Source organism: Dipodomys ordii, unplaced genomic scaffold (genome assembly GCF_000151885.1).
Source record: "Dipodomys ordii isolate 6190 unplaced genomic scaffold, Dord_2.0 Scaffold70, whole genome shotgun sequence".
Classification (NCBI taxonomy): Eukaryota; Metazoa; Chordata; class Mammalia; order Rodentia; family Heteromyidae; genus Dipodomys; species Dipodomys ordii.
In genome coordinates this window covers 6,146,855-6,174,547 of record NW_012267286.1, presented here as the reverse complement: position 1 = coordinate 6,174,547, position 27,693 = coordinate 6,146,855, and the positions used below count along the sequence as shown (strand labels likewise).

General features: G+C 38.2%; 2 protein-coding genes across 2 annotated transcripts in view; one reads left to right on the top strand and one right to left on the bottom strand.

Moving 5' to 3' along the window:
* Window positions 1-751: 751 nt before the first annotated feature.
* On the bottom strand, window positions 752-1,192 carry LOC105991180 (60S ribosomal protein L36a-like). Its single transcript, XM_013023766.1, has one exon. The coding sequence runs from the start codon at window positions 1,175-1,177 to the stop codon at window positions 857-859; it is 321 nt and encodes a 106-aa protein (XP_012879220.1). The 5' UTR covers window positions 1,178-1,192; the 3' UTR covers window positions 752-856.
* A 484-nt stretch (window positions 1,193-1,676) lies between these two features.
* Sec24b (SEC24 family member B) overlaps window positions 1,677-27,693 on the top strand; it is a 56,964-nt gene continuing 30,947 nt past the window's right edge. The window contains 4 exon segments of the mRNA XM_013023832.1: window positions 1,677-2,486; window positions 7,283-7,444; window positions 18,868-18,972; window positions 26,787-26,867. Of these exon segments, the coding sequence (XP_012879286.1) occupies window positions 1,706-2,486; window positions 7,283-7,444; window positions 18,868-18,972; window positions 26,787-26,867 (1,129 nt within the window). The 5' untranslated portion in view covers window positions 1,677-1,705.

Here is a 27,693-nt window from a genome sequence, read left to right as displayed (position 1 = left end):
GAACCCAGGGCCTCAGGCATGCAAGGCAAGCACTCTACCACTGAGCCACCTTCCCAGCCCAGCACAAACCAGTTTTACTGCTAGATGACTTACAAAGATTCATCATAGAAATTGACCATTTTAATTTTCAGTTTACCTTCTGAAATAAATATCAGTGAGGATTCAGTAAATAATGTTACCTCCAATGAAATTATTTATTTATTTGTCGGTCATGGGGCTTGAACTCTGGTCCTGGGTGCTGTCCCTCAGCTCTTCAGCTCAAGGCTAGCGGCTCTACCACTTGAGCCACAGCGCCACTTCTGATTTTCTGGTGGTTAATTGGAGTTAAGAGTCTCATGAATGTTTCTGTAGGGGCTGGTGATCTCAGCCTCCTGAGTAGCTAGGATTATGGGTGTGAGCCACCAGCATCCAACTACATGTACTTTTTGTTGTTGTTGGTATTGGGAGCTGAACTCTGGGCCCAGGCTTTGTTCCTCAGCTCTTCAGCTCAAGGCTAGCACCCTACCACTTGAGCCACAGTGCCACTTCTGGCTTTTTTCTTTTTGCTTATGTGGTGCTGAGGAATAGAACCCAGGGCCTCATGCATGCAAGGCAAGCACTCTACCACTGAGCCACCTTCCCAGGCCCCTACATGTACATTTTTAAAGTGAGGATTTATATATCCAATACGAAAGGATACCCAGTATATTTTAAGTAATACAAGCAAAGAAGTTTGTCAAGGTTCTGTTTGTAGTTTTTGTTTTTTTTGGGGGGAGGGGTATTTTCTGAGATTTATTAGTTTTCCATCAGGTAATTTTATAGCTTCAAGATCTTCCCCTCAAAATTAAGACCCCCACCCCCCTCCTCCTCCCAAAGTTTAGAACTGGATCACTTGGCCCTTTCTCTTCTTATCTCCTCCCAGTTCAAAATGCTTGCATCTCTTGATGGCCAGCATCCTCTTGGATCTGCAGTTAGGCTCAACACATTCAAGCCTCAGCACAATCTCCTTGGTGGTTTTAGCCTTCTTTCGGAATATTGGCTTGGTCTGCCCACCATAGCCGCTTTGCTTCCGATCGTAGCGCCTCTTCCCTTGGGCATACAGAGAATCTTTGCCCTTCTTGTACGGGGTCACTTTGTGAGGCTGATGCCTGCCACATTTCTTACAGAAAGTCCTCCTGGTTTGGGGTACGTTGACCATCTTTGTAGTAGAGCTGTCGGGAGACCCGGAGACCACGACACGCGCCTCACGCAGCTCTGAGGAAAAGTGTAGTTTTGTTTTTTTTTAATGAAATGTTATGTATACACTAAGACTCTACTGAGTTTGAAGGGATGCTCGCAAACTCACCCCTGTAATAGTTGGCAGGCCTGTTTTATCTTTGTTGGCAAGAGAATTCCTTTGCTCATGACATTGCCTTTTCCTGAAAGTTCTTCATAATGTAGCTTATTTCTTCCTGAATGGTCTTGAGAGAAAGAGCCAGAACCGAAGACTAGGCAAATCTTAGAAGTGACGTGTCTCATCTGCTGTTGGTCATACAGGCCATCCTGGTCCATGAGGGAGAGATATGTAAGTGTTTGAATATCGAAGGTTGGGGGCTCATTAGGGACCAACTTGAAGGTTAGCTTCAACAGAAGGTCTATGATAATGTGTTTCTTTTGTAATAAATTGATGGTATGAGAAGAAAGTTTGAATTTGGTCAGTATTTAGATAGTAACTACTTACAAATTTATGTTTATTCATACCCGTAAATATTTGCTCCTTTGTTTTTCAGGTCCAGCACAGAGTCAAATGCAGGTTCCCTCTGGGTATGGATTGCATCATCAGAACTATCTTCCCCCCTCAGGACATTATTCTCAAGAACCTGGAAAAATGACCTCAATGCCATTGGATAACCAGTGTAATGATTACTACTCTGGTCTGTATACAGTACCAACACAAAATGTGGTGACTCCAAGCACAGCCAACCAACCAGGAACACAGCAAATGTATGGCAGGGGTCCTTCTGCCCCTCATGTTGTGGGATCCACTCCAGGATCTTTCCACGGTGCTGCATCATCAGCATCCCATTTGCATACGAGTGCCTCCCAGTTATACTCTTTTGTGAATCACTACAATAGCCCAGCCATGCACTCTGCCAGCTCGTCTGTTGCTTCTCAGGGATTTCCCTCTACTTGTGGTCATTATACTATGGCAACTGTTTCTAATGCTGTGTATCCTAGTGTTTCATATCCTTCTCTGCCTGCTGGTGATCCATATGGGCAAATGTTTACCTCACAGAACGCTCCAGCTGTCAGGCCAGTTAAAGATAATTCATTTTCTGGCCAAAATCCAGCTCTCAGCCATCCGTCACCACTTCCTCCTCCTCCACAACACCACCATCAGCAGCAGAATCTCTCACGATATAATACCCTACCATGGGCAGTTCCAGGCCTTCCGTCAACCCAAGACAATCTCATCCAAAACCACATGGGATCTCTGGCTTCACCCAACAACAACCCAACAAGTACCGGTAGGTTGCCAAAACTACTGTTGAAAATCAGTGCATCTCCAATCAGGTGTTTACTTATATGAAGGTTAAAGATGAATTTGACTAATAGAAAAAGTAAAAATTAGTTCACCAGAGCAGTATATTTGCAGTTTTAGTTGAGATATTTTATGGCATATCTCTGAACTCCACTCCCTCCCCCAACTCACAATTTGCCACCTGACCATCTGCCCTGTATAGCTTATTCCTGGTCATGATGGGCTTCTCAGTGAATGCTAATGGATTTATACCTCTACTATAGTTGATATTAGTGTGAGTTTGGTATAGGGCAAATTGGAGGGGTCCATTTGAGGGAAATGCCAGGGTGGCACGTTCTTTTTCATTCTAGGTTAGCTGGGTCCATCCAGAACCTTAGAAATTTAAAGACCTACGACATTACAATGGATTCTTTAGGGTGCCTCCTACACATAAAACTGCTTTGTGGGCTGGGAAGGTGGCTCAGTGGTAGAGCGCTTGCCTTGCATTGCCTGAGGCCCTGGTTTGATTCCTCAGCACCACATAAGCAAAAGGAAAAAAGCCGGAAGTGGCGCTGTGGCTCAAGTGGTAGAGCGCTAGCCTTGAGCTGAAGAGCTGAGGGACAGCGCCCAGGCCCAGAGTTCAGACCCCACGACCGGACCCAAAAATAACAACAACAACAACAAAAAACTGCTTTGTTGTTCTCAAATTGGCAGTTTAGGATTCAGGATAAAGAAGATGGAAATAAAGTACATGAAGGATATCATGGTGGTTAGCCTTTCTGAACTTCCTAAACAAAAGATGTAGTTAAATGACTTAGTTTTAAAATTATAGTATATATGTAAAAATATATGTGAGTAAATTTGTTATATATTATAAATATATAGATAGAGAGAGAGTGTGTGTTTGTGTGTGTGTGTATGTGTATGTATGTATGTGCACATGCATGCTGGTTCTGGTACCTGAACTCAGGGCTTGGATGCTGCCCCTGAGCTTTTGTGCTCAAGACTACACTGAACCATTTAAGCCACAGCTCCACTTCCAGCTTTCTGGTGGCTAATAAGAGATGAGTCTCACAGACTTTAGGCTGGCTTCGAACCTTGATCCCCACATGTCAGCCTCCCATGTAGCTAAGATTACAGGCATGAGTCACTGGCATTCAGCAATATTTACTTTTATAGGAATTATAAAGGAATAATCTTTGGAGAGGCTGTCCAGAGACCGAATACTTGTATATTATCATATATGAGGAAGTGAATTATACGTAATTTACAAAGAACTAAAGATCTACTAGGAACTATCTACAGACTAATATAAAAACAGACAAAAGACTTATTCTTGAATTGTGATTTCTATCTTTATCCCTTAAACTATAGCAGTTTCTTCTGTCCCATTCCTTTTGGGAAAGAACCAATTCCTGGGCTGGGAAGGTGGCTCAGTGGTAGAGTGCTTGCCTTGCATGCCTGAGGCCCTGGGTTCGATTCCTTAGCACCACATAAGCAAAAAGAAAAAAAACCGGAAGTGGCGCTGTGGCTCAAGTGGTAGAGCGCTAGCCTTGAGCTGATGAGCTGAGGGACAGCACCCAGACCCAGAGTTCAGGCCCCACGACCGGACCCCCCCAAAAAAATTCCTTTTTGATTGGCATGCAGCCTACTTTGTGCCAAGATTCATCTAGTGTTGAGAGATTAAAGAGTAAGAGGCTTGATTCTTATCGATACATGCTCTGCAGCCCATCTCTGTGGAGCCAGACATCCACACAAATGTGAATGGATAGAGTTGCCATTATTTGAGTGTTATGAAGCAAGGATCTATGGTGCTTATAGAGCTTACTTCAGGTATATTTGACCTGTTAATCATGCAGCTTAGTCTGAAGTTAGTCATAAAGCTTAGGGCAGTTTTGTCTGAGAAAGTGATAGTTTGGCTACAAGATGGAAGATGAATTCTCCATATATAAAAGAAATTATAGGTAAATTATTTAAATTCAGAAAAACAAAACTTAAGAGAAAATATAGAAGCCTGTCTCAAAAGAGAGTAAAGAAGGAATTCTTAACATATCTGGTGCTAGTCATGAAAGGTAAGCATGATAAACTTGAGTAATTTCTAAAAAAATAAACTTTTCATAATATGAAGATATAACCATGAAATCCTCCCTTGTGTAAGCACGTTTTTCATAATTGAAAGACAACTTAAAATGAAAGGACATTTGATGTGTGAAATAGTTATTCCTGTATTTTTCTCACTTGGTTGTGTTTTCCGTATTAATTTATTACTTGTGTATATGGAAAATTACATTCTTTTTTTTCCCTTTTTTTCAGCTTGTCTCTTTTGAGATGGAGTCTCATGAACTTTTCACAAGTCTGGCCTTAGACTGTGATCCTCTGGATCTCAGCCTCCCAAGTCGCTAAGATTACAGTTATAAGCCACCATACCTAGAGCTTCAGATTGATAGGCATTTGAATGTCTAATAATACTAAGGCATCCTGCAGGTGTGAAATAACTGGAAACTTTAGCACTGTTGTAGGAAGGTATAGTGAATTATTAGTTAGGAAACTGACCTTAGAGGAAAAAAATCTTAAAATCACTTCTAAATATTCTGGGAAAAATACCCTTTTTTTTTTTAAGTAAGTTTTTTTGCCTCTTCCTTTGTTTCCCCTTACCATCCCTGCCCTCCCATCCCCCCACCAAAGTTGTAAAGTTTGTTTTTCAACATAGCATTTTATACATTTCATTGTTGCGATGGGTCTACCTGTATCCCTATTTAAACAATTTGTTTTTTCCCTTCCCCTCCACAAATTATACCAACGTCAAATACAGTGAAAACAGGGGTTATACCGTGGGGGAGGGACATACAAAGCAACAAAAAAAAAATCACCTTATAAATATGAAACAATAACAAGAAAGAAAAACCAGTCCTTATCTTGGGGCTCATTTCACCTAACATCAACTTATCTGACCATTTCTGCTTGTCTCAGACATATACTAGTTATTGCAAATAAGAGAAACCATGGGACCTATGTTTCTTTGGGCCTAGCTTACTTCAATCACTTAATATAATTTTTCCCAAGTCTTTCCATTTCCTAACAAATGGGACAATGGAAAAATATCCTTTTAAAACTTTATGCATATGAGTCACTCAGAATCTTACTAAAAGGTAGGTTGATTCACTAGGTCTGTTAGGCCTGGCTGAAGAGTCTGCAGAGTCTACATGTCTAGCGAGTTTCCATACGAGGTGTTATCTCATAGATTACACTGAGCAAGGAGACCCAAGAGAGCACTGTTTGCTATTTTGTCTGTGTGGCACTGTGGCAAATAACATTTGTTTGTGATACTGGGCTAAATAGACTATATAATCTCTCTGTGGACCAAAGGCCTCATTTCCTTCAGCGTGATCCCAGGGCTAGAGGATTCTGTATTCTAGCTACATACCTCCACTTAACCTTTAGCACATACATTGTGAAACTGCCCTAGGAAACTCACATGTCTTCACCAGGGAGGAATTCCCAAGTAAGGCAAAGAAAATCTTCCTAAAGACTACTTTCCACCTCCTTCCCCCATCTGCTTTATGTGTTCACTATGTCAACACACACACACATATATATATATACACACATACACACACATACATACATACATCTCCCATATTGGTGTGTGTATATGCATATTTACAAATTCCATATGATCATGTCTATTTATATAATATGGTCCCTAGTGATCACTTCTTTTACCATAGGTTTTTCAGGGATCTCTTTATTGGATAATTTTAAAGGTGATCCTATAGGTCAATGTTTTTATAACTACAGGCAATATATTTGCTAATTTGAAGTATCTCAAAGGCTACTGTGAATCAAATATACTTTATTTAAGACATCCAACCTAGTGTTTTGGTGAAGCCCTTTTTTTTTTTGAAATAAGGAATTTAGTTAAAACCACCATATGACAGGTAGCAGTTTACCATGTTCCAGAAAAAAAAAATGCAGCTGGTAGTTCAGCAGATACTTTTTGTAATTCAGAAGTCATATTACTATACTCAAGTAACCTCACTTACCTTCTTGCCTGACACGCCGTCACATAGTACAACAGTTAATGGTAATGGTCATTGTGTTCATTGTCTAATAAGGTGAGGAGGTTTATGAAATACTTTAGAAAAACTGTCACTAAAAATTGGAACGTGGGCTAGAGGTATGGCTAAGCAGTATCACACCATCCTAGCAAACATGTGGCCCTGAGTAAAACTCTAGTATCACCACAAACATGATAGGTAGGTATGGGCGTACTAGTCAAAAGGTAGAACAAGAACAAGGCTTTGAGTTCAACTCCCAGTAGCACTCCCCCCAAACATAGATAGATAGATAGATACATACATACATATACATACTTGGAGAATAGGATTTTTAGGGTTTTTTTTTTGTAAAATCGTTTCTTTAGACTACCTTTTTTTTTTTCTCATCAGTTATGGGGCTTGAACACAGGGCCTGGGCACTGTCCCTAAGCTCTTTTGCTCAAGACTAGCACTCTAGCCACAGCACCACTTCCAGTTTTTGAGTTGTTAACTAATTGAAGATAAGAGTCTCAGGAGGACTTTCCTCCCCTGGCAGGCTTAAGCCTCAATCCTCAAATCTCTGCCTCCTGAGTAGGATTATAGATGTGAGACAGTAGTGCCCCACTAGACTGCCTTTTTTCCTAGATGAAACACATGCATGGAATGCTGAAGTTTTCTATAAAATTTTAAATAAGTTGCATTTTTTCATAAGTCTGTTTTAATGTTCTTCACATTTGTTGCTGTGGATCAATAATCCTGTCTTCAGTTGCAGATTCTCTGTCTGGTCCGGGTATGCCTCCCAAGTCCAGCTCAGTAGCTCCCCCTGTTCTGCCAGGAGCCCCATCAACAAGAATGCCTCCTGCTGCGAAGCACCCGGCCGAGCCCATGGCCTCTGTCACACAGCCCTCAGAGCTGTTCCAGCAGAAAGGTATTGGAGAAATTTGTTGTTTGACACACACATATACACGTATGTGCACATACACACCAATAGCTGATTTGAAAAAGCATACTGTGTAACCCTTATCTAAGAAAATGTGAGAAGATTAATTTATGATCTCAACTTCAACTGTGCCTGTGCCTGTTTATGTTTTAATTTCCAATGTCTTTTTATGATTATTTTACAAAGTTACAATTATAGCTTACCATTTTGTATTTCACTTTTATATTTATTAAACTATACAGTTTTTATGTGTGTAGTTTTTTTTACCATTTTCATGACAAAATCCTTTGTGTTGATGTATTATGATTTACTTATCCATCCCTTTATTATGAGCCATTTCTTTTTTTTTCTTGTTGTTATTGAAGGTTATTAAAGGTTATTTTTAGAGATAAGGCAACTGAGATCTCCTTATTTAGTGAATCTTATGCTGTTCAATGATTTCTGTACTTGTCATTATTATTAGTGAAAAATAAACTTTGAGGAGTGAAAATGAAATTATAACCCACACTATTGCATGGTTGCAGACCAAAGTTGACTCATTTATTACTCATTTATTATTTATTATTACTCATTTATTAGAAGTAAGTGACCAGTGATAAAAATGTGTTGTTTTGTTCCTATTTCTCTACATTGTCTTCTCTTTCAGAAGTATTCTTGGTTAATTTCTATCTGGCTAAAATTCCAGCATATTTATGTTTCAGGTTAATGTACTGTATTTCATTGGATCTGAAATAGCTGAACTGTTTTCAGGAATCTTCAGTATCTGCAGAGCAACTATTGAAATATATTAAGAACGTTTCTTTGAAATTGAGCTTGAAGAACACTTCCGTTACATTCTGAAAGTCAGGAAAGGAAACAGCATTGGAACATGTTAGGCTGATTTCACTGCTTGTATGTGCTGAAAGTTGATGTGGTCAGCAGAGACCTTTCTGTCAATTGACCAGTTTACATATTGTAAACTTTCTTCTTTTTAATTTTATTAAGTTAGCATACATTGATTGTACAAGAGGGATTTCATTGAGACATTTCTGTACATGCTTTCAATGTGTACCCATCAAACGTACCGCCTTACTGCTTTCATTACTCTCCCTTACCATCCTCCCCTCTTAAAATAATTGCAGCAGACCTCATTGTTCTATTCTCATACCTGCAGATAAACTTCTGTGATTATATTCATCCTCATTCACCATCTTCATTAGCTCTAGCTCTCCTACTCCTGATAGTACTCACGCCCACAACGAAGCCTATTTTACTTTCCTGTCATTCTTTTTGAATTGTACCATGGGGTTACAGTTTCACCATGATGTTTCAAACGTGCATATATTTTGTTAAGAATAGCCCTCTACTACATTATCTTTCTCCACCTTTCCAGTAGGTTTTTTATGTTTTATTTTATTTTTTTGCCAGTCGTTGGGCCTGAACTCTGGGCCTTGGCGTTGTCCCTCCGCTCTTCGGCTCAAGGCTGGTGCTCTACCACTTAAGCCACAGTGCCACTCACGACTTTTTCTGCTTATGTGGTGCTGAGGAATCGAACCCAGGGCCTAATGCATGCAAGGCAAGTGCTCTACCACTGAGTACCTTCCCAGCCCAGTTTTTTAAATTTTTTATTGACCACTAGTTTTCATTGAGATTCCTTATGTCATCATCATACATATTTTGAAATTCTTTACCCTCCATCTTTTTCCCTTCCCTCTATCCCTCTAAAGAGTTCTACAATTAGAATTATGGTCTGTGTGTGTGTGTATGTGTGTATTTTAGGTGTTTCGGTGTATATATATGAATATTCAGGTTTATAAATAAGGTTTTTTAGGTCTAGTTTCTACTTATAGCAAAAGTATTTGCCTCTTTGAAATTATACTTCTTTCCTATTGCTCCTTTAATAATCTATTCATGTATTAGAATTTATTCATGTATTAGGGTTTATTCTTTCTTGTATTTTCCTGGTTTTTATTTTCTTTTTTCATGGATAGGATTCCCTAAGTATCTTTTTTTTTTTTTTTTTTTGTGGTCATGGAGCTTGAACTGTGGGCCTGGGCACTATCCTTGAGCTCTTTTGCTCAAGGCAAGCACTTTACCATTTGAGCCACAGCGCCACTTCCAGTTTTCTGGTTAATTGAAGATAAGAGTCTCATGGATGTTCCTGTCCGGGCTGGCTTTGAACCATGATCCTCAGATCTCAGCCTCCTGAGTAGCTAGGATTACAGGCGTTAGCCACCAGTGCCCAGCTCCTAAGTATCTTTTTGTAGTGCTGGTTTAGTAGTAATGAATTCCTTAGCCTTTTTTTGTTTTGTTTTGTTTTGGTGCCAATTCCAGAACTTGAACTCAGGGCTGGAGAACTGCTTTTTTGCTCAAAGCTTATACTCTACCACTTGAGCCATAGCTCTGCTTCTAGCTTTTTGGTGATAATTTCCCAGACTTTCCTGCTCTGGCCGTTTGTTTGTTTTTGTTTTTGTCTTTTTTGGTCGGTCATGGGCCTTGAACTCTGGGACTGAGTGCTGTCCCCTCAGCTCTTCAGCTCAAGGCTAGCGCTCTAGTGCTTGAGCTACAGTGCCACTTCCAGTTTTCTGGTGGTTTATTGGAGATAAGAGTTTCCCACTTTCCTGCTCCGGCTGGCTTTGAACTAAGATCCTCAGATCTCAGCCTCCTGATGAGCTAGGATTACAAGTTTAAGCTACCAGTTCTGGCTTTCTAAGCTTTTACCTCTGTTATGAAGGAATGAAGGATAGTTTTACTGGGGGTACACTAATTTAGACTGACAGTTTTGGGGGTTTTTGGAGGGGGAGGTGGCTTGAATTAGGTCCTTACATGTCCTCCTTATGTTCAGAGTTTATGCTGAGAAATCTGTTATTCTAATGGGTTTGCCCTTGTACGGAACATGTGTCTTTTCTTTTTCAACTTTAAGTATTTTTCTTTATTCTAAACACTTAGTATTTTAACTATAATACTTCTAGGGGTGTTTCTTCTCAGATCTTGCCTATTTTATATTTTGTATGCTTCCTCATTTGGATAACCCTTTTTTTTAAATCAAGGTTGGGAAGTTTTCTGCTACTAATGTATTGAATGTGTTCTCTGTCTTTACTTTGTATCTCTTTCCTTTCTACACTTATAATTTGATCTTGTGTGTGTGTGTGTGTGTGTGTGTGTGTGTGTGTGTGCGCGCACGTGCACGTGTGCTGGTCTTGTAGCTTGAACTCATAGCCTGGATATTGTCCCTGAGCTAAAAATCTCAAGGCCAGAACTCTACCATTTAAGCCACAGCTGCATTTCCAGCTTTTGTTGGTAGTTAGTTGGCCAGGTTAACTTTGAACCATGATCCTCATATCTCTGACTTCTTAGTAGTAGATTACAGGCATGAGCCACTGGCGGCTGGCTAGATTTGGTCTTTTAATGGAGCCTGAAAGGTTTTATAAATTCAATTAATATTTTCCTAGTGTTATTTTCAATACCTATTAATTTCCCAAGCCATTCCTGGTAAGTAGTCCTTCAGTTACAAGCTTTTGGCCTACCACTGTAAGATCCTGAAAGTCCGAGTTTTGTTCTTAATGTAATACTGGACTGTCTGTCCTCTTCCTCTCCCCTACCCCTGAGACCTCTTCTTTCTGGTGCAAAGATCCCCAGGCTTACCTACCTCCAGGTAAAAACATTTACTGCTGGTGAAGAGAGGAGATGTCATACCAAAAAAAAAAAAAAACACTTGAAAAACTGTAATTTGAGATCAACATCTAAAATTGTCAAAAGTTATAGTAATGTCTTGATTATAAACCAGAAGTGTAACATCACTCTTACATTGTTTGTGGTGCTAGGGATTGAACTCAGGGTGTTTCGTGTGTTAGGAATGCACTGAGCTATATCCCCAGTCTATGTTATTCTTTTAAGTGTATCCATTTACTGCCATCCTTTAACATTTGTTAACATTTGGAAAGGCTTTTTTCCCTCTTTTCCTTTTATTTGTACGCTTTTCTGAAAGTAAAATGTCCTGTTCAGCTAGAAATTCTTTAAACACTGTTGTATTTTGCTCCCACACTAACAAATAAATTGAAACTTTAGAAACTATATCTTTATTGTTTATGATGATAAGTTGTTATTACAGAATTTTCTTTTGGCTTGAGCTGTTATTGTAAATACTATACATAATTGGTGAAAATAGCATAAACATCATGGATATGATGCTATTTATATAGAAAGTGCATTTTTAATGAAAGGCTTTTTTTTGTCAGTTGTGGTGTTTGAACTCTGGGCCTGGGTGCTCTCCCTGAGCTCTTTTGCTCAAGGGGAGCACTTTACCACTTGAGCCACAGCGCTACTTCCCGTTTTTAGGTGGTTAATTGGAGATAAGAGTCTCGTGGACGTTCCTGCCCGGGCTGGCTTTGAACTGTGATCCTCAGATCTCAGTCTCCTGAGTAACTAGGATTATAGGTGTGAGCCACCGGTGCCCAGCTTGGCTATTATTATTAATTTTTTGGGGGGGTCCGGTCGTGGGGCCTGAACTCTGGGCCTGGATGCTGTCCCTCAGCTCTTCAGCTCAAGGCTAGCGCTCTACCACTTGAGCCACAGTACCACTTCCGGCTTTTTTTTTTTTTTTTTTGCTTATGTGGTGCTGAGGAATCGAACCCAGGGTCTCAGACATGCAAGGCAAGCGCTCTACCACTGAGCCACCTTCCCAGCCCTTGGCTATTATTATTATTATTATTATTTTTGCCTGTCTTGGTCCTTGAACTCAGATCCTGGGCCCTGACTTTGAGCTTCTTTTGCTCAAGGCAAGCACTGTGCCACTTGAGTCACAGCACCACTTCCAGCTTTTTCTTACTGAGGAATCAAACCCAGGCCTTCATGTATATTAGGTAAGCACTCTACTACTAAGCCACATTCCCAGCCCATTAAAATGCATTATTCAGTGAGATGAATGGGCTCGCGTCCTTTCTACTAGATATTTTTATTTGGATTGGATGTGATTCATTGATTCCAGTTTCTAACTTTATACACCTAATTAATGAGTATTGTCATTCACACAAAGTAAGAATGGTATTGGAAGTATCTAAAACATACTAAAGCAATCTTATTTTATTTTTTTACGTCTTTTTACTCCTCTAAGTCAACGTTTCTGAAGTTGTCACTGGTTAGATTTTGTTTTCCAGGTTGTAGATGGTTGTGTTATTATTACTTTGATCTAGCAGTTTAGAACTTCATCAGTGCTTTTGGTTTGTTCATCACCTGAAACAGGTACATCCTGCCTCATTTCCCTTTCATAAAGAAGGAACCTGAAATTTAGAGCACTTATTTTCCTACCCAGAGACCAACAAACTTTCAGGGGATAGGGATGACTTGCACTGACCTTCTCCCTCCAGGCTAGTTGGTCCTTTTTCCTTTACCAGCTGTCATTCAGAGTTTTACGTTTCTTTACACTACAGCCACTCGGTGCTTAACCATATTCTTCCAGTATTCTAGAAAAAAAAAAAATGGATATTGGTCATGGGTTACATCAAGGTGTTTTGTCCCTATCACCTTATGGGCAAAAACAGTTCTCAAAACAGGAGTGAGTAGTAATAGGTTTGCCTCTTGGCAAATTGGTTATTGTTGAAAGGACTCCAAAAGTAGTAAATACAAACTATAACAAAGTGAGGACTTTTTAAGAATTGATTAATGCTGTATTATAACTATAGCAGCTTAATTTTTATACACAACTTATACTTTCGTCATTGACTGAAGGATTGATAGGATTTGTTTTTAACTTGTTTATTTTTGTGGTTCTGGGGATCACAGCTTTGCAAATGCTGGGTACTCTTTCACTGAACTACAGCCTTCAACCTTGTAGAGTTTTCCTAGTATGTCATGGAAAAATCTAGTAACCCTAGAAAACATTTGATTTTCAAAGAACTAGCAATGCTAAAGTGGACATAACATCATAACCATGTAAACCTAGCACTGAGAAGATGAGGCGGGAGGATGACCAGTTGCAGCCGAACTTGGCTATGTGGTGAGATCTTGTAACTTCTTTGTACAACTACTTAACAATTTTTTAAGCACCATAAAAACTAAACTAAATGAATTATCATTTCTTAGTACACTAGTCAAGATTGTTGGAAGGTTTTTTTTCTTCTTCTAGCTAATGACTTTTCTTAGAGATGCATATTAACAATAACTGATACTTGTGTTAATATATTAAAAAAAGACATTTTTTAAGGTTCAACCTAATGATAGTGGCTAATAGTGTTTAGTGCAGATGAGGTATCATGTCTAAGCATTTGAAATATATTACTCACTTAAACCTTAAAACCGCTTGAGGTAGTTATCGCTCCATGTTCCATATGATTTATGTGAAGATGAGGAGAGGTTGGAAACTTGGCCAGGACACAACTCTAGAATTAAAATGGAACCTGAGTCCCCATCTTCCCACATGGTTATGTTGCTTTTCTACTCAGTAGTTCTTACTCATTTCTCACTTTGTTCTCAGGGGATCTTTCAAGAGCAGAAAATTCTTGGACACTAGGGAACAGGTTGGGACCTTTGTAAAGGCAGAATTATTATTTAAATAACTTTGTCATTTCTGGTACCACCCTAGTTTTCATATTTTGGAATGTAGACTTGCTATATGAGAACCATTCCTCTGTTTAATCTGTATTGCCCGTCTCTCTGAGGTGTGTCCATCATGGGAAAGGTCCATAGGTCTGGAGGCAGTGTTCAATTTAGTGCCAGAGAGATTTGGGTTCCATGCTTTCGTTGGGAAGTGAAACAGAAATGCTGTTAACACTGGTACTTTTTTAGGAATGAGAGTATAGAAATTGATACCTGGAAATTGATTTCTGAAAATATAGTTTTTGGGAGGGAACTCTTGAAAGTCTTCTAATAGTTTAGGAAAGGTAATAGTTGCTTAAAACAATTGAATTAAAAAAAACAAAAACTAACCTCTACTAGTACTTTTAAGACCAATTTGCTGTATTGCAAACATAGATGCATCCTAGGGATACAGCAAAGGTAACTTTGATTAAGCAGTCCCAGAGGATATGGTCTCCTGGAGCATTCTGCCTAAGGTATCTTTACTAGTAAGTGGTTTAATTGGCATGTCCTTTATTTAAAATATCATCTCACCCTTGGGGAGATCAAATCCAGTGCTTACACAGGCTGGACAGGTGCTCTGCCACCAAGCAAACTCTCAGTCTTCAGTGGTTTGTAGTTTTTCTTCTCTCCTTTTTCTTTCTCTTTCCTTTTCTTGAGGAAAATGTCTTTTTAACTACTGGGGTCTGTTCATTGCAGAACTCTTTATCATGTTTGGGTCTATGGAATATTTTTTGGCCTCTGGGTTAACTAGATTCATAGATTGGAAACCCTGTTTTCGGCAGAATGAATTAGAATATAGTATTCTCTCTCCCTTTGATGGTGCTGGTGGTTGTAGGTACTATATATACATTTCTACACTGGGTTTCACTATGAGCTCTCTCCTCATATATTTAACCTATGTATTTTTTTTTTTTTTTTGTGGGGCCTGAACTCTGGGCCTGGGCGCTGTCCCTCAGCTCTTCAGCTCAAGGCTAGCACTCTACCACTTGAGCCACAGTACCACTTCCGGCTTTTTCCTTTTTGCTTATGTGGTGCTGAGGAATCGAACCCAGGGCCTTGAGCATGCAAAGCAAGCGCTGTACCACTGAGCCACCTTCCCAGCCCCTAACCTATGTATTTTTTATGAGTATGCTCTGGCACTTAGAGGGGCCTGAATAGAGGCACTTTGGGAAGTGCCATTCATGTATTCGTAACCATTGGTGTATCCTAGAGTAGCTGATGCAGTTGTTTGCTGCCTTGTGACCCTAACTCCCGTTTGCTGCAGTGTGTATCCGCTGCACAGCAGGGCAGATGAATGTGGAATGATTATTCTGGAGCTTGTACCATTTCTTTGTGGATTAACTGAAGTGTCGTGCTCTTGCCCATTAATACTCCTAAGCTTTTAACAGAATTTACTTGACAAGTAAAGGTGAAGTAAATTCTGAACTTGAGTTACAGTTGGAGAAAAGTGTATAACATTATTAATGTAATATATTACCAACCAGAGTATTATCTAAAATGGTACCGTTATAAATATTTGTGTACTGTTTTTTTTTAAGTTTATTCAATGCTCTATATAGCTGCTATATAATTTTTTATCATTGTATAGCCATCTCATTGCTGTCAATTAAGCATTGGGATATTTTTATTCAGTAATCTAGAGATAAATCTATTCTAATACCTGTTAGAATAAATGTATGTATATGCACATACAGGTGTGTATGTATGTATGTATATATGTATGTTAATCTTGTGTTTTGAGTCCTATGATTCGTGTCAGCAACTAGTCATATTCAGTCCTGAAGAGTGATTTTCTTCTGAATTTTTTCATACTTTGTGGCCTCCTCTGTCTCAGTACAGTGAACAGAATTTGTTCTTGTTTCATCTTTCTCTCTCTTATATACATGTGCATATGTATTTTTTTTGTCTTTTTATGTGGGTATATGCCAGTCCTGGGAGCTATCTTTGAACTTTTTGTGCTTGAGGCTAGTGCAGAACCACTGGAGTCATAGTTCTACTTCTGACTTTTTGGAGATATGAGTCTCATGGACTTTTCTGCCCAGATTAACTTCAACTGTGATTCTTAGATCTCAGTCTCTGAGTAGGGTTACAGACATGAGCCACTGGTGCCTGGCTTCATATGTATGTCTTTTAAAGCGCAGTGCTAATATTATTTGAGCACTTTAGTTTAAGTAGGACATGATGGCATGGACCTGTAATCCCAGGTCCATACAAAGTGGAGGTAAGTGGATCCTAAAGCTCAAGGCCAATATGAGCTACAGAAAGAGATCCTGTGTGTCCCGTCTACCGTCCCCCCCCCCAAAAAAAAAAAAAAGCAAAAGAAGAAACAGAAGAGGAAGGAGCCTGGCAGGGAGGCAAGGAGGAAGAATGGAGTGGGAGGAAGGAAAAGAAGAAAGGATCTTTACAATGTTCTTAAAGAATAACTCCTATTAAAGTTTTTACTACTGGCTTGTTAAATCATAAAACTTCCTCATATATTGTTTTACTCAGATGAATTTGAGATAACTGCTACATAATCTATATTTTACAAAAATGTTTTAGCAAGGTAGCAGATTTTCCATGCTGTTTTTAGTCATGGCGGGAAGATAAAGCTTCACCCATGTATACTCTAAGCTCAGCTTCCTTTTAGGCTGGTTACTCAGTACTAGCTTTTTCTTACAATAGGGATGAGTTTTATTCCTTCACAATGGTAGAGGTTACACTGTAAACAAAGTGAAGAGTGCATGGCATGGCTGTGTGCCTTTGCTGTGTCAGAGCTTCTTCATGCTTCCAGTGCTAGGAAGCATTTCTGGAAATCTCATTAGGTTTCTTAGGTTTTCTTTATTCTTATTTTCAAAGTAGAACTATAAAATTTTCCCTACAAACATATTCTTATTCATAAAGTCTTTTAATTCTTAAGATTAATTTTATTTTCTCTCTTAATTTTATCTCCAGAGGCTGAGATCTGAGGATCATTGTTCAAAGCCAGCCTGGGCAGGAAACTCCATGAGACTCTTAACTCTAATAAACTACTCAAAAAAGCCAGAAGTGGTGCTGTGGCTCAAGTGGTAGAGCACTAGCCTTGGACAAGGCCCAGGCCCTAAGTTCAAGCCTTAGGACTGGCAAAAAACAAACAAAAAAACCCTGAACTTATGGATGTTAATATCTTGATTTCACTAGACTAAGTCTCAAAAGTATCCAATCAAGGGGAGTCTTAAACAGTTCCTAGTACCAAAGATGCATATTTTCCACTGAGTCTGTTTGTGTAGGAGCTGATCCACAGGGTGTAGAAGGTCTTACCTCCTTCACACTCCCATATAGGAAATAGGATGTCAGACCTGATTGATGACCACCACTCAGGTGATCCAACTCTAATTGTCACATTTGCAAGGCCACAGTTAATAAGGGTCTTGGATCTTTTGTTTTGTAGGGCACACTGTGGGCCAGGAATTGTGCTGAATATAGTGTCTGAGTATGTTTTATGTGCTGTATAGATACTGTTTGGTACAAATGACCACTTTCCACCAAGAATGCACAGTCCCAGAGGAAATAAACCACAGTGACTCTAGATCAAAGTGAAAGGTATGACAGGCACCCACTCCTCCCTAAGATAGAGGTTAAACATTGCTAGAGCACTGTTTTGTATGGTTAAAGTATTGTTACTGATAAACATTTGTGGTTAGCACCCATTGAAGTACTTCTTTTTCTTTAAATGTGCTAAGGTACTGAGTGTTGAGGAGGCTTAAGTTCCTAATTGACCTTTTTCTGCTGCCCCAGTAGCTTTGAGTAGAGGACTACCAATCAGGGAGGCTTGACTGGCCTCATGCTAAATCCCTGAGCACGACTGGCTCCAGAAGACACTGCCCCACAAGCAGCTTAAACTGGAGTCTGGCTCAACAGAAGATTAACTGTCACAACTGGCACTGCTACCCAAGACAGGGCGGAGGGGACTTCAGCTGAACAGAGTACCTGTGATTGGTGTAAAGAAATCTTTCATTTGCATAATGGACTTTTTGGTGCAAACACAGTCCTTTGCATAACAGACGAACTATATTGCAATTGCTACAGACACTTTTTTCCTTCCCCCTTCTGGCTATATAGTAGGAAACTCAGCTCACTTTGTCAACAACTGGGAGACACTCTTGTTGCTCCACTTACTTTCTCCCAAGTGATCTTGCCCCTTTAGCTGATCTCACAAAGAAAAAGAAGAGAAGCAACCACAGTGAAAGGGAGGAAGCTGCTCTTACAAGAAGCTGTGCAGCAGAGCAGGCAGCAAGTGGCAACAGATAAGATTGGTGTGTGGTAGAAGGCTTCAGGTTCTCTGGAGTATGAGATTCTTGGGTGGAGAGATCCCTCCTGCTGCAGGAGATTAACACGTTAAGGCCCTGAATCCTGTGCCACAATTCTACCTGTCCAAGCTTGAGGACTGACTGTCACTGGCCACTGTCATCTACTACTGCAGTACCACAAGGACCTGGAGTAACTGAAGTAGCCTCTTCTCGTTTACTCATAATCTCTATCTGGGTAGAACAAAAGGACCCCACCTAGCTGGTTTGTAACAAAAGAAGGCAAATGTAACAAAAGAATTCAGAAATGCTTTCTTAGAATATTGATGTGGTTTCTAAATATTGTCAGTTTAATACATGTTACTTTTTCATACTTAACTGATTAGTTCATATTAAAACTGCTTTTACTAAACTGCTTTGCAGAAGTTTTCTAATGGTTCTAGTTTTGATAATACATTTGCTAATATTACAGTGCATGCTGGATGTTCTTTGGAATGTCAGAGTTCTTTCTCACTTTTAATGCAATGTCAAATTTTATTTCTCGTCCTTCATGTTGGTTTGACTCTTGTGTTTGTGCTTTCCACTTTACAGGCATGCAGTATGGTGAATATGTTAATAATCAAGCTAGCTCCGCACCAACTCCCTTGTCATCAACTTCCGATGATGAGGAAGAGGAGGAGGAGGATGAGGAAGCAGGTCTGCTTTAGCTTTACACCAGTTTTTAATCTTTCCTACTCACATTTTCTTTCATTTCTACAGTCTTAGCCTTTAAAAAAGAAAATGTCTCTGGAGATTTAGCACACTGAATTTACTTGATTTGGGTTTTAGACAGTTGAAATATGTTTTTATTTTTTCTCCTTTGACTATTGCTACCATTTTGTTAGTAATAGAATACATCTTTCATGATGGCAGGTGCTTTTTTTCTTTCAGAAACCCAATTGTATTCATGTCCTGTGTAAAGCCTTGCATCCTGATTGAAGCCCTTGCTGTAGCTCCCTTTGGGAAATAATGTTTTCCGCATTTGAACCATTTGAATAGAGAAATAGATGAGGTCCTCTTGGTATGTCTTGTAATATACTTAGAAAACTCAGAATTTATAGTTATTTTCTTGTTTATAAAGTAGTTAGTTGCTTATAGCATCTCAGAGAAGTCATGCAGCCTGGCACTGGTGTCTCACACCTGTAATTGTAGCTACTCAGAAGGCTGAATCTCAGGATTGTGCTTCAAAGCCAGTCTGGGCAGGAACATCTGTGAGACTCTTAGTTCCACTTAACCACCAGAAAACTGGAAGTGGAGCTGTGGCTCAAAATGGTAGAGTGCTAACCTTGAGCACAGAAACTCAGGGGCAGCACCAGACCCTGAGTTCAAGCCCCAGTGACCAATAACAACAACAAAAAGAAGTCATGTACATGGTTGTGTAGTACAACTTGTTTGTTTTCTATCTTGATAAATAGAATACTCCTGAATATAAGCAGTTTAGTTCATCTGTTAATTTTAACAAAGACTGAACCAAGAATTGATGATCTGTCAAATTCCTGTAAGAGATCACAGTTCTCTGGTTTTATTACCAAATTTGTCCTAAATTTATGTAACAAAATGGTTTAATTTTCTGTACATGTTTTAAAATATTCTAATCTTTATGCATGATTTGAGGGGGATAAAATAGGAGGTACCAGGTGGGAAATAGCTTTTCTACTCTAAATATAAAAATACCGTGCCGGGAATGTGGCTTAGTGGCAGAGTGCTTGCCTAGCATGTATGAAGCCATGGTTTTAATTCCACAGTACCACATACACAGAAAAATCTGTAAGTGGTGCTATGGCTCAAGTGGTAGAGTGCTAGCCTTGAGCAAAAGAAGCTCAAGGACAATGCCCAGGCCCAGACTTCAAGCCCCAGGACGGGCTAAATAAATAAATAAATAAATACCTAGCTACCTTTCCAACATTTTAAAATAATTTAACAGAAAAGTTGTGAAAATATTGAAAGACTCTCATATATGCTTCACCAAGATAAACTATTTCTTCTCCACTTGTTTTGCAATTATCTTTGTTTTTCTACACCATTTTACAGTAAATTGGAGAGAAATTATGAACATTATTCCTGAATGCTTTGAAGTATATTTCACAATTATAAAGACAATGTCTTACATACCTCAGTATAGTTATCAAGAAATGGAACATAGATAAAATAATCTGATGCACAGCCCCACTGTGAAGTATTTCAGTTGTCTCAACCATATTTTTTTATTGTTAATTAGATCTTTTATAGCTATTTGAATGGTCCAGATCCAGTCCATGTTCATGCATTGAGGTTAGTTGCCAGGTCTTTTTATACTCTTCCAATCACAGTCCTTAACCTTGACATATTCAGAGAGTACAGGCCAGTTATTTTATAATGTTTCTCAATCTGGACTTAATAGATGTTTTCTCTTGATGAGATTCAGATCATGAATCTTGACAGGATTTCAAAAGTGATATTTCATCCTATCTGAGGCAGGTGATGTTAATTTGTTCCTGTATTGATTAGATTAATTTGTAGTAGAATGATCTAATTTCTCCACTGGAAAGTTAACTACATTTTCCTCTGGAAATTAATGAGCAATATGTAACAACATTCTTTCAGACAGTGTCCTGTACCTATTAAATTATCACCCATTTGGTCTAATACTCACTGATATTTTTCAAACTCCCGAGAGCCTTCTACATTGGTGAGTTGGAGTTTCATTATAAAGAATCATTGATACCTACCTTGTCTTGGAGTTGGCCAATAGTAGTTCTTTCAGACTGGACCTGAAAGTAGTTTGAAATGCTCCATGAGTCTTTGAGCGCTTACTTCTAGGTTCTTGTAGCAGGCTAAGTGTACTTAATGGCCCTGGAATGAGCCATTGCTTGGAGAAGCTAGGATCCTGGTTCCTTTAGTGGAGAAACCAAAATACAGTGTGATGTTTGCAGAGTTTGGCTGAAATCTGAGAAAAGATAATTAGATTGATCAGTGAAGGAATTCTTGTGTGGTTCCCCCTACCCCATATATAGCACTATATTGGGAATAGAGAAAGAGAAAAGAATATTTGAGTCTTTTTTCTCTTATCTGTGTAATGTTTACTTGCTATACCTGTCTAATCTTGATAGTCACCATGCAGAGTTGGTATTAACATAAAACCTGTCATTATCAATAATAATGAATAACTCAGAAGTATGAAGTTTTCATCTTTTTCCCTTCCTGTTAAGTGGAAACATGGAATTTGGCTTATACTTTTTTCATGTTTTTTTCCCCACTATGCGGGACTAAAACCTGGTTATTTTCAAGTTGAGCACCAAAGTTAATTTATTGGCCTTTGTTGACCTCTGTCACTTGTCTTCTAGAGAGAATAAAATCTTAAGTTTTCTTACATTTTTCACAAGCTTCAAGGATTCTTTTGATCTGTTCTCTTTCTTCCTTTCTCAGAATTTAGCTCCTTTTTTTTCCTTTGAAGCTGTAACAGAGTCATTAAAGGAATGAACAGGAAACGTCCCCCCTAGTTCTGTAGCAGTGGACTGATCATTCTTGTCACTGTGTTGGTGTGGAGAATAACCCAGAGCCACCTAAGGTTTAGAGTGGATAATCATGAAACCAGCACCGTAATGTGAGGATCTGAAACCGAAAGTGCTCCCAAATCCCAAATTTCCAGTCCCAAGATGACACCACAGTGGACAGTTCCACCTTTACCTCAGGAGGCGTCATAATCCAACCCAGGCACCCTAGAAATACCATATAGAATACCTAACATAAATGATATGTAAGTAAATTTTATATTTAGACTTGATTTTAAGATACCCCAGCACTTTTGGCAACTATTTCAAAATCTGAAAAAGAAACTGAAATGTGAAACATTTCTGATCCCAAGCAGAGCTTTTTTTACCTGTTTTTTCCTTGCTATTGCAGTTCCAAAGTCCAGTGCAGTAGCATAGCTTCTGGCCTTCAAAAATTTCTAGTATGGTAGGGAAGCAGATAGTGCATATGATTATATATCATATAACTTGGAAAGGAGAAAATGTCTTATTCCACAGCCATATAAAATATATTTCGAAAAGTATTTGGAATTTGAAAAATAGTGGAAAAGACCACATAGAGAAAGGAACTCCACCAAGGGGAAAGTGTTGTATTTGATGATAGAAGTTTTATAAGACCGAAGAGGGCACAGGCATGTCTGAGAATGCAGGTGAAAGGCAAGCCAAAATGTACATTTTTTCTACAACAGTGTGCAGGCACCTTTATTATTTAGGATGATGGGAAATAGTGGAGGTATTTAAGCATATTCAGAATATCAACATAAAAGTTTCATGTTCTGCTTGGGCACCAGTGGCTCACACCTGTAATCCTAGCTACTCAGGAGGCTAGATCTGAGAATCGCGGTTCAAAGCCAGCCTAGGCAGGAAAGTCGGTGAGACTCTTACCTCCAATAAACCACCAGAAAACCAGAAGTGGCACTGTGGCTCAAGTGGTAGGTAGAGTGCTAGCCTTGAGATGAATTGCTGAGGGACACCGCCCAGGCCCAGAGTTTAAGACCCACGACTGACAAAAAAGAAAAAAGATTCATGTTCTGTGTATGCTTGTTTTCATTTTAATGCAGATTGGAATGGTGTTGGCAGTGATGGCATGAGCTAAAGAAAATGCTAATTTACATAATTAAAACATGCTAATTTACATAATACATTTTAGCAAAGTTTATTTAGTTTAACTTTGTGAACTTAGACTCATCTAATAGCAGATGTAAAGTAATTCAATAAGATAGAAAATGTTTCTGTAAAATCATTAAAGTTTAACATTTACATCTGATGAGGCATAAAAAGCTCAGCAGCATGATTAAGTAGCATTTGATCTTTGAAATAATTTGATATATATAAGTAACATTTTATCTTTGAGCTTTTTTCAAGCAAAATTATTACTATATACATTTAAATTTTCTCAGAACTATCATAGTATTTTAGTGTTTTATTGTGCTATAATCCACAAAGCAGGGCTAGGAATGTGTCTTCATGGTAGATTGCTTGCCTAGCATACATGAAGCCCTGGGTTCAATTCCTCAGTAACACATAAACAGAAAAAGCCAGAGTTGGCACTGTGGCTCAAGTGGTGAGCAAAAAGAAGCTTAGGGACAGTGTCCAGGCCCTGAGTTCAAGCCCCAGGACTGTCAAAAAATATATAATAATAATAAATATACTCCACATACCATAAACCACTTACTTAAATTGTACTTACGGTTCAGTTTTTAGTATATTCACAAAGTTTGTCAGCCATCACTACTAATTCTAGAACTTTTGCATAACCCCCAAACAGAAGCCCCTTATGTTTTAGAAGAACTTTAAAGTCTAGCTGAGCAGCACACAGCTCTAGGCAAGCACTGATTTACTTTCTGTCTCCATACATTTGTCTCTGAACGTCTCATGAAGAGTACATGATACTGCTTTTTACTTCTACTTCTTTCTCTTAGCCCAAGTATGAGCATTTCATTCCTTTTTATTGTTTGAAAATCTTATGTATGTAGGTTCCCTTCCTTTTATCCATTCATGAGTTGGATGTTTGGGTTGTTTCTATCTTTCCACTGTTACAAATTGTGCTGTTATGAACATTTGTCAGCAAATGTTTAATATAGGCATATGTTTTCATTTGTCTTGTGTAGAAAGTCTGGGTTACAACCTTTTGAGAAGTTAACTGTTTTCTAAAAATACCTATACCAAATAAGTTATACTTTCCTATGTTGCCAAAGGTTGGTATTAGTAGTCTTTTTGGTTATAATTAATGTAGAGGATGTGAAGTAGAATCTCATTGTTTTAATTATGATTTCCCTGACAGCTAATGCTGTAAACATCTTTTCATATGCTTATGCTTTTGTTTATTTTCTTTGGAGAAATATCTTTGTCCATTTTTATCATAATTTTTAAGAGTTCTTTTTATATTCTAGATACTTATTAGATAATATGATTATAAATATTTCTGCCTTGCAACTTGTCTCTACTTGGTTATTTTTTCTTATTTTAAGATATAGCAAACACGTGTTGTTGTGTCTTACTAAACACATAGTAAAAATTGTTCAAATAAAAGAGAGATGTAGGCAATACAGGTTTCTTGGTTGTACTCTTGAGCGCAGTTTTGTTTTTTCTTGGTCTGTTGTGAACCTTGAATTCAGGGCCTGAATGCTGTCTCTGAGCTCTTTCTGGTAAGGCTAGTGCTCTATCACTTTAAGCCACTGCTCCACTTCCAGTTTTCTGGTGGTTAATTGGAGATAAAGGTCTAATGGATTCTCCTTTCCTGACTGGCTTTGAACTGTGATCCTCATTCTCAGCCTCCTGAGTACCTAGGACTACATGAATAAGCCTGCTAGAGCAGAAATATTTTTAACTTTAAGGCCCCTACTTTTGTTCCTTTTGCATTGGTGCCATATCAAAGAATTCATTGTCTGACACAAGATCATGAAGATTTCCATATTCTAAGAATTTTATAACTTGAATTTAGGCCTACTGTTTATTTTGAGTCAAGACCAGTATAGGAAAAGGGTCTGGCTTCATTCTTCTGCATATGGATATGACAAATTGTTCTAATACCATTTTCTGAAAAGAATATTCTTCTCCACTGCAATATCTTAGTAAATGGTTTTGTTTTATCAAGATAAAATTCCTATAACATCAAACTAACCATTTTGAAGTGGCATTTACAACATCTACCATGTTGTGCAACCCCCGCTTGTCTAGTTCTATGTCCTAAACTATAGATTGAACTAGACAGAGCCAAACAGTTTGATCATCCCAAATGGAAAGTTTATACTCATTAAGCAGTAACTCCTCATTTCAGCCTTCTGCATAAATTGGGAGCCACCAGTCTTTCCTTTGACTCTGTAGATTTACTATTCATAACATTCATGTAGATATGTAGCCTTTGTGTCTCTTCTTTCACTTAATATGTTTTCAAGTTTCTTTCACATTGCAGCATGTATTATTAATACTTCATTGCTTTTTTAGGACTGAATAGATCATTATATAAACATTATCACATTTTGTTTATTCATCTGTTGATGAACATTTGAGTTTTGGTTTGTTTTTTTTTTTAATGCTACTACTTTAGGACTTTTGTCTTTTGGGGATAAAGGGTTTCATTATATAGATCAATGGGCCTTGAAGTCATGTTCTTCGTTCCTGGTCTCCCATGTACAGGAATGTACCAACACCCCAACTTTGTAAGACTTTCAGCACAGCATATCAGTGTTCTGCTTTTGTTATAAATTCATAAAAAGTTCAAAAAGGAAGACCAACTACTTTATTAAGATTAACAGCATGTATATGTGTATGTGTGTGTGTGTGTGTGTGTGTATGTATATATATATATGCAGCAATTTTCTTTTTACAACAAAGCAGGCTGCCTAATACTTAATAAATATTAGTGTCTTCCACTTATTTATTACTTATAACTTCATATGTGGATATGAAATAGCTTCATTTCCACTATCTCATTTAAGCCTCACAAGAGCATTAGAAATATACAGGACATTAAGGAAAACACACTCATATTCTGAAGACAATATTATTGTAGCTTAGCCACAGTTATGTAGCATGTAAATGACAGAATTTTGTGGTCTCCCAGTCTGTGCCTTCAAATCACGTTCTTTGCTGAGAAGAGTGTTCCTACACCAAGAACTGTAGCTATTATGCCCTTCATCAATATGCTTAATTCTCGTTACTTAGTGAAATACTGCTGTGCATATTCATTCTTTTCAACCTCAGCTGTAATTTAAACATTGATTATAATGTTGATATTAAGAGCCAAAGATTATCTTCTGTACTAAGGAATTTTGTCACTCGGAAGTAGATCCAAGTCTACTTGGAAGTAGACTTGGGAAGGGCCTAATGCATTTTCTATTTGACTTGTAAGTATATACTCTAGCACATCTACTTAGGTATTTGTAGGTTTCCAATAAAACACTTGTGTGAATGAGAGAAATACATTTATGTTTTCTTGTCGATGTGTCCTGTCACCAGATTTTATCATAAATTGCAGTCAACTTTGCTCCTAATTGCTAATGTTTTGAATGAATACAGACAATAAAGATTCTTGTAGTCTTAACACTTAACCCTCATTGAATAGCCTTCATTCATATTCCCTTACTAAGTATGGCAGGCATTATTTCATTCTGCACATGAATAAACTGAGGCACATGAAAGCTTAGTAATATGCTAGGAATCAGCTCATGTCATGAACTAGAACATTTCAGAAAGCTTGTTGTATAGAATTCATTAAGATTTAATCTTATACTTGGATATCTATTCTCTTAAATACGTTTAATTGAATTTCATTCTGCTCAATTTCCTAATCTCCCCATGCTTATCTCTATTTGATTTAATAAATTTGTGTTTTAAAAAATGTTTCATTTTAATTTCTTCTTGTCAGAAATGTTCCTAGTTGAACACAACAAGTTGCAGCAGCTGTTGTATGATGCACTGTAGTTTTAAACTCAACAGGTTATTTGGGTTTTCCCGCAGGTATGGACAGTTCTTCTACTACGAGCAGTGCCTCACCCATGCCCAATAGCTATGACGCCCTGGAAGGAGGCAGCTACCCAGGTACCTTGTTTTGTGCTTGCTTCTGTTCACTTTAAAAGTTACTATCAGTTGGTTTCAAAGGAAACATCTGTTGCATTAGTTGCATTAGTTGACAGAAAAAAAATGGAGTGGGAGGACATTTTGCTGACATTTCTCAGTCCTAATTTAATCATGTCCATTGTCTTAAGATAACTGTGAGTATTGTTTCTAGGAGGCCTAAGGAAATTATTTTAGTGGTTTTTTTCTTTTGCCTCTTTCAAGGAAACATTTAATAGTGAGTAACTTTCTTCTTTCCCCTTCTTTTTTTTTTTAACAAAATAACTTCTTAAATAAATTTTCTATTTTTGTTTTTATGTTTAGGTCCTTGAATTCCTTTCAGCTAGCCTCTGACTATTCCCCCTGTGGCCTCTGGGTACCTCTACTTGGTAAATAGCTACTGGAGATAGGTTTTGGTGGCATCACTTTTAGCCATATCTAGAAATAACTTTAATGATTATTTAAGAATACAGGAGTAATGGATAGTATTGAAGGAAAGTACAGCTATTTGGCTGATACCCACCCCTCACACTTAAAGACTAATAGAACAAATAATTTTGTCCTCATTTCTTACCACTTTGATTATAATCCAGGATGAAGTTTAACTAAAGTTGGAGTATTGTACTTAACTGCATGCTCTCCATCATCACTATTCTCTGAATCAGTAGAAAACTTTAATCCTGTCAGCTTACTACAAAATACCTTCTTTTTCAGGAATATTCAAATATTCAAATTCAAATTAAACATTTTTCTTAGAAATTAATGGCTGTATACATGTAAAGTTACAAAGAGTTCCAAAAGCAATCACCAT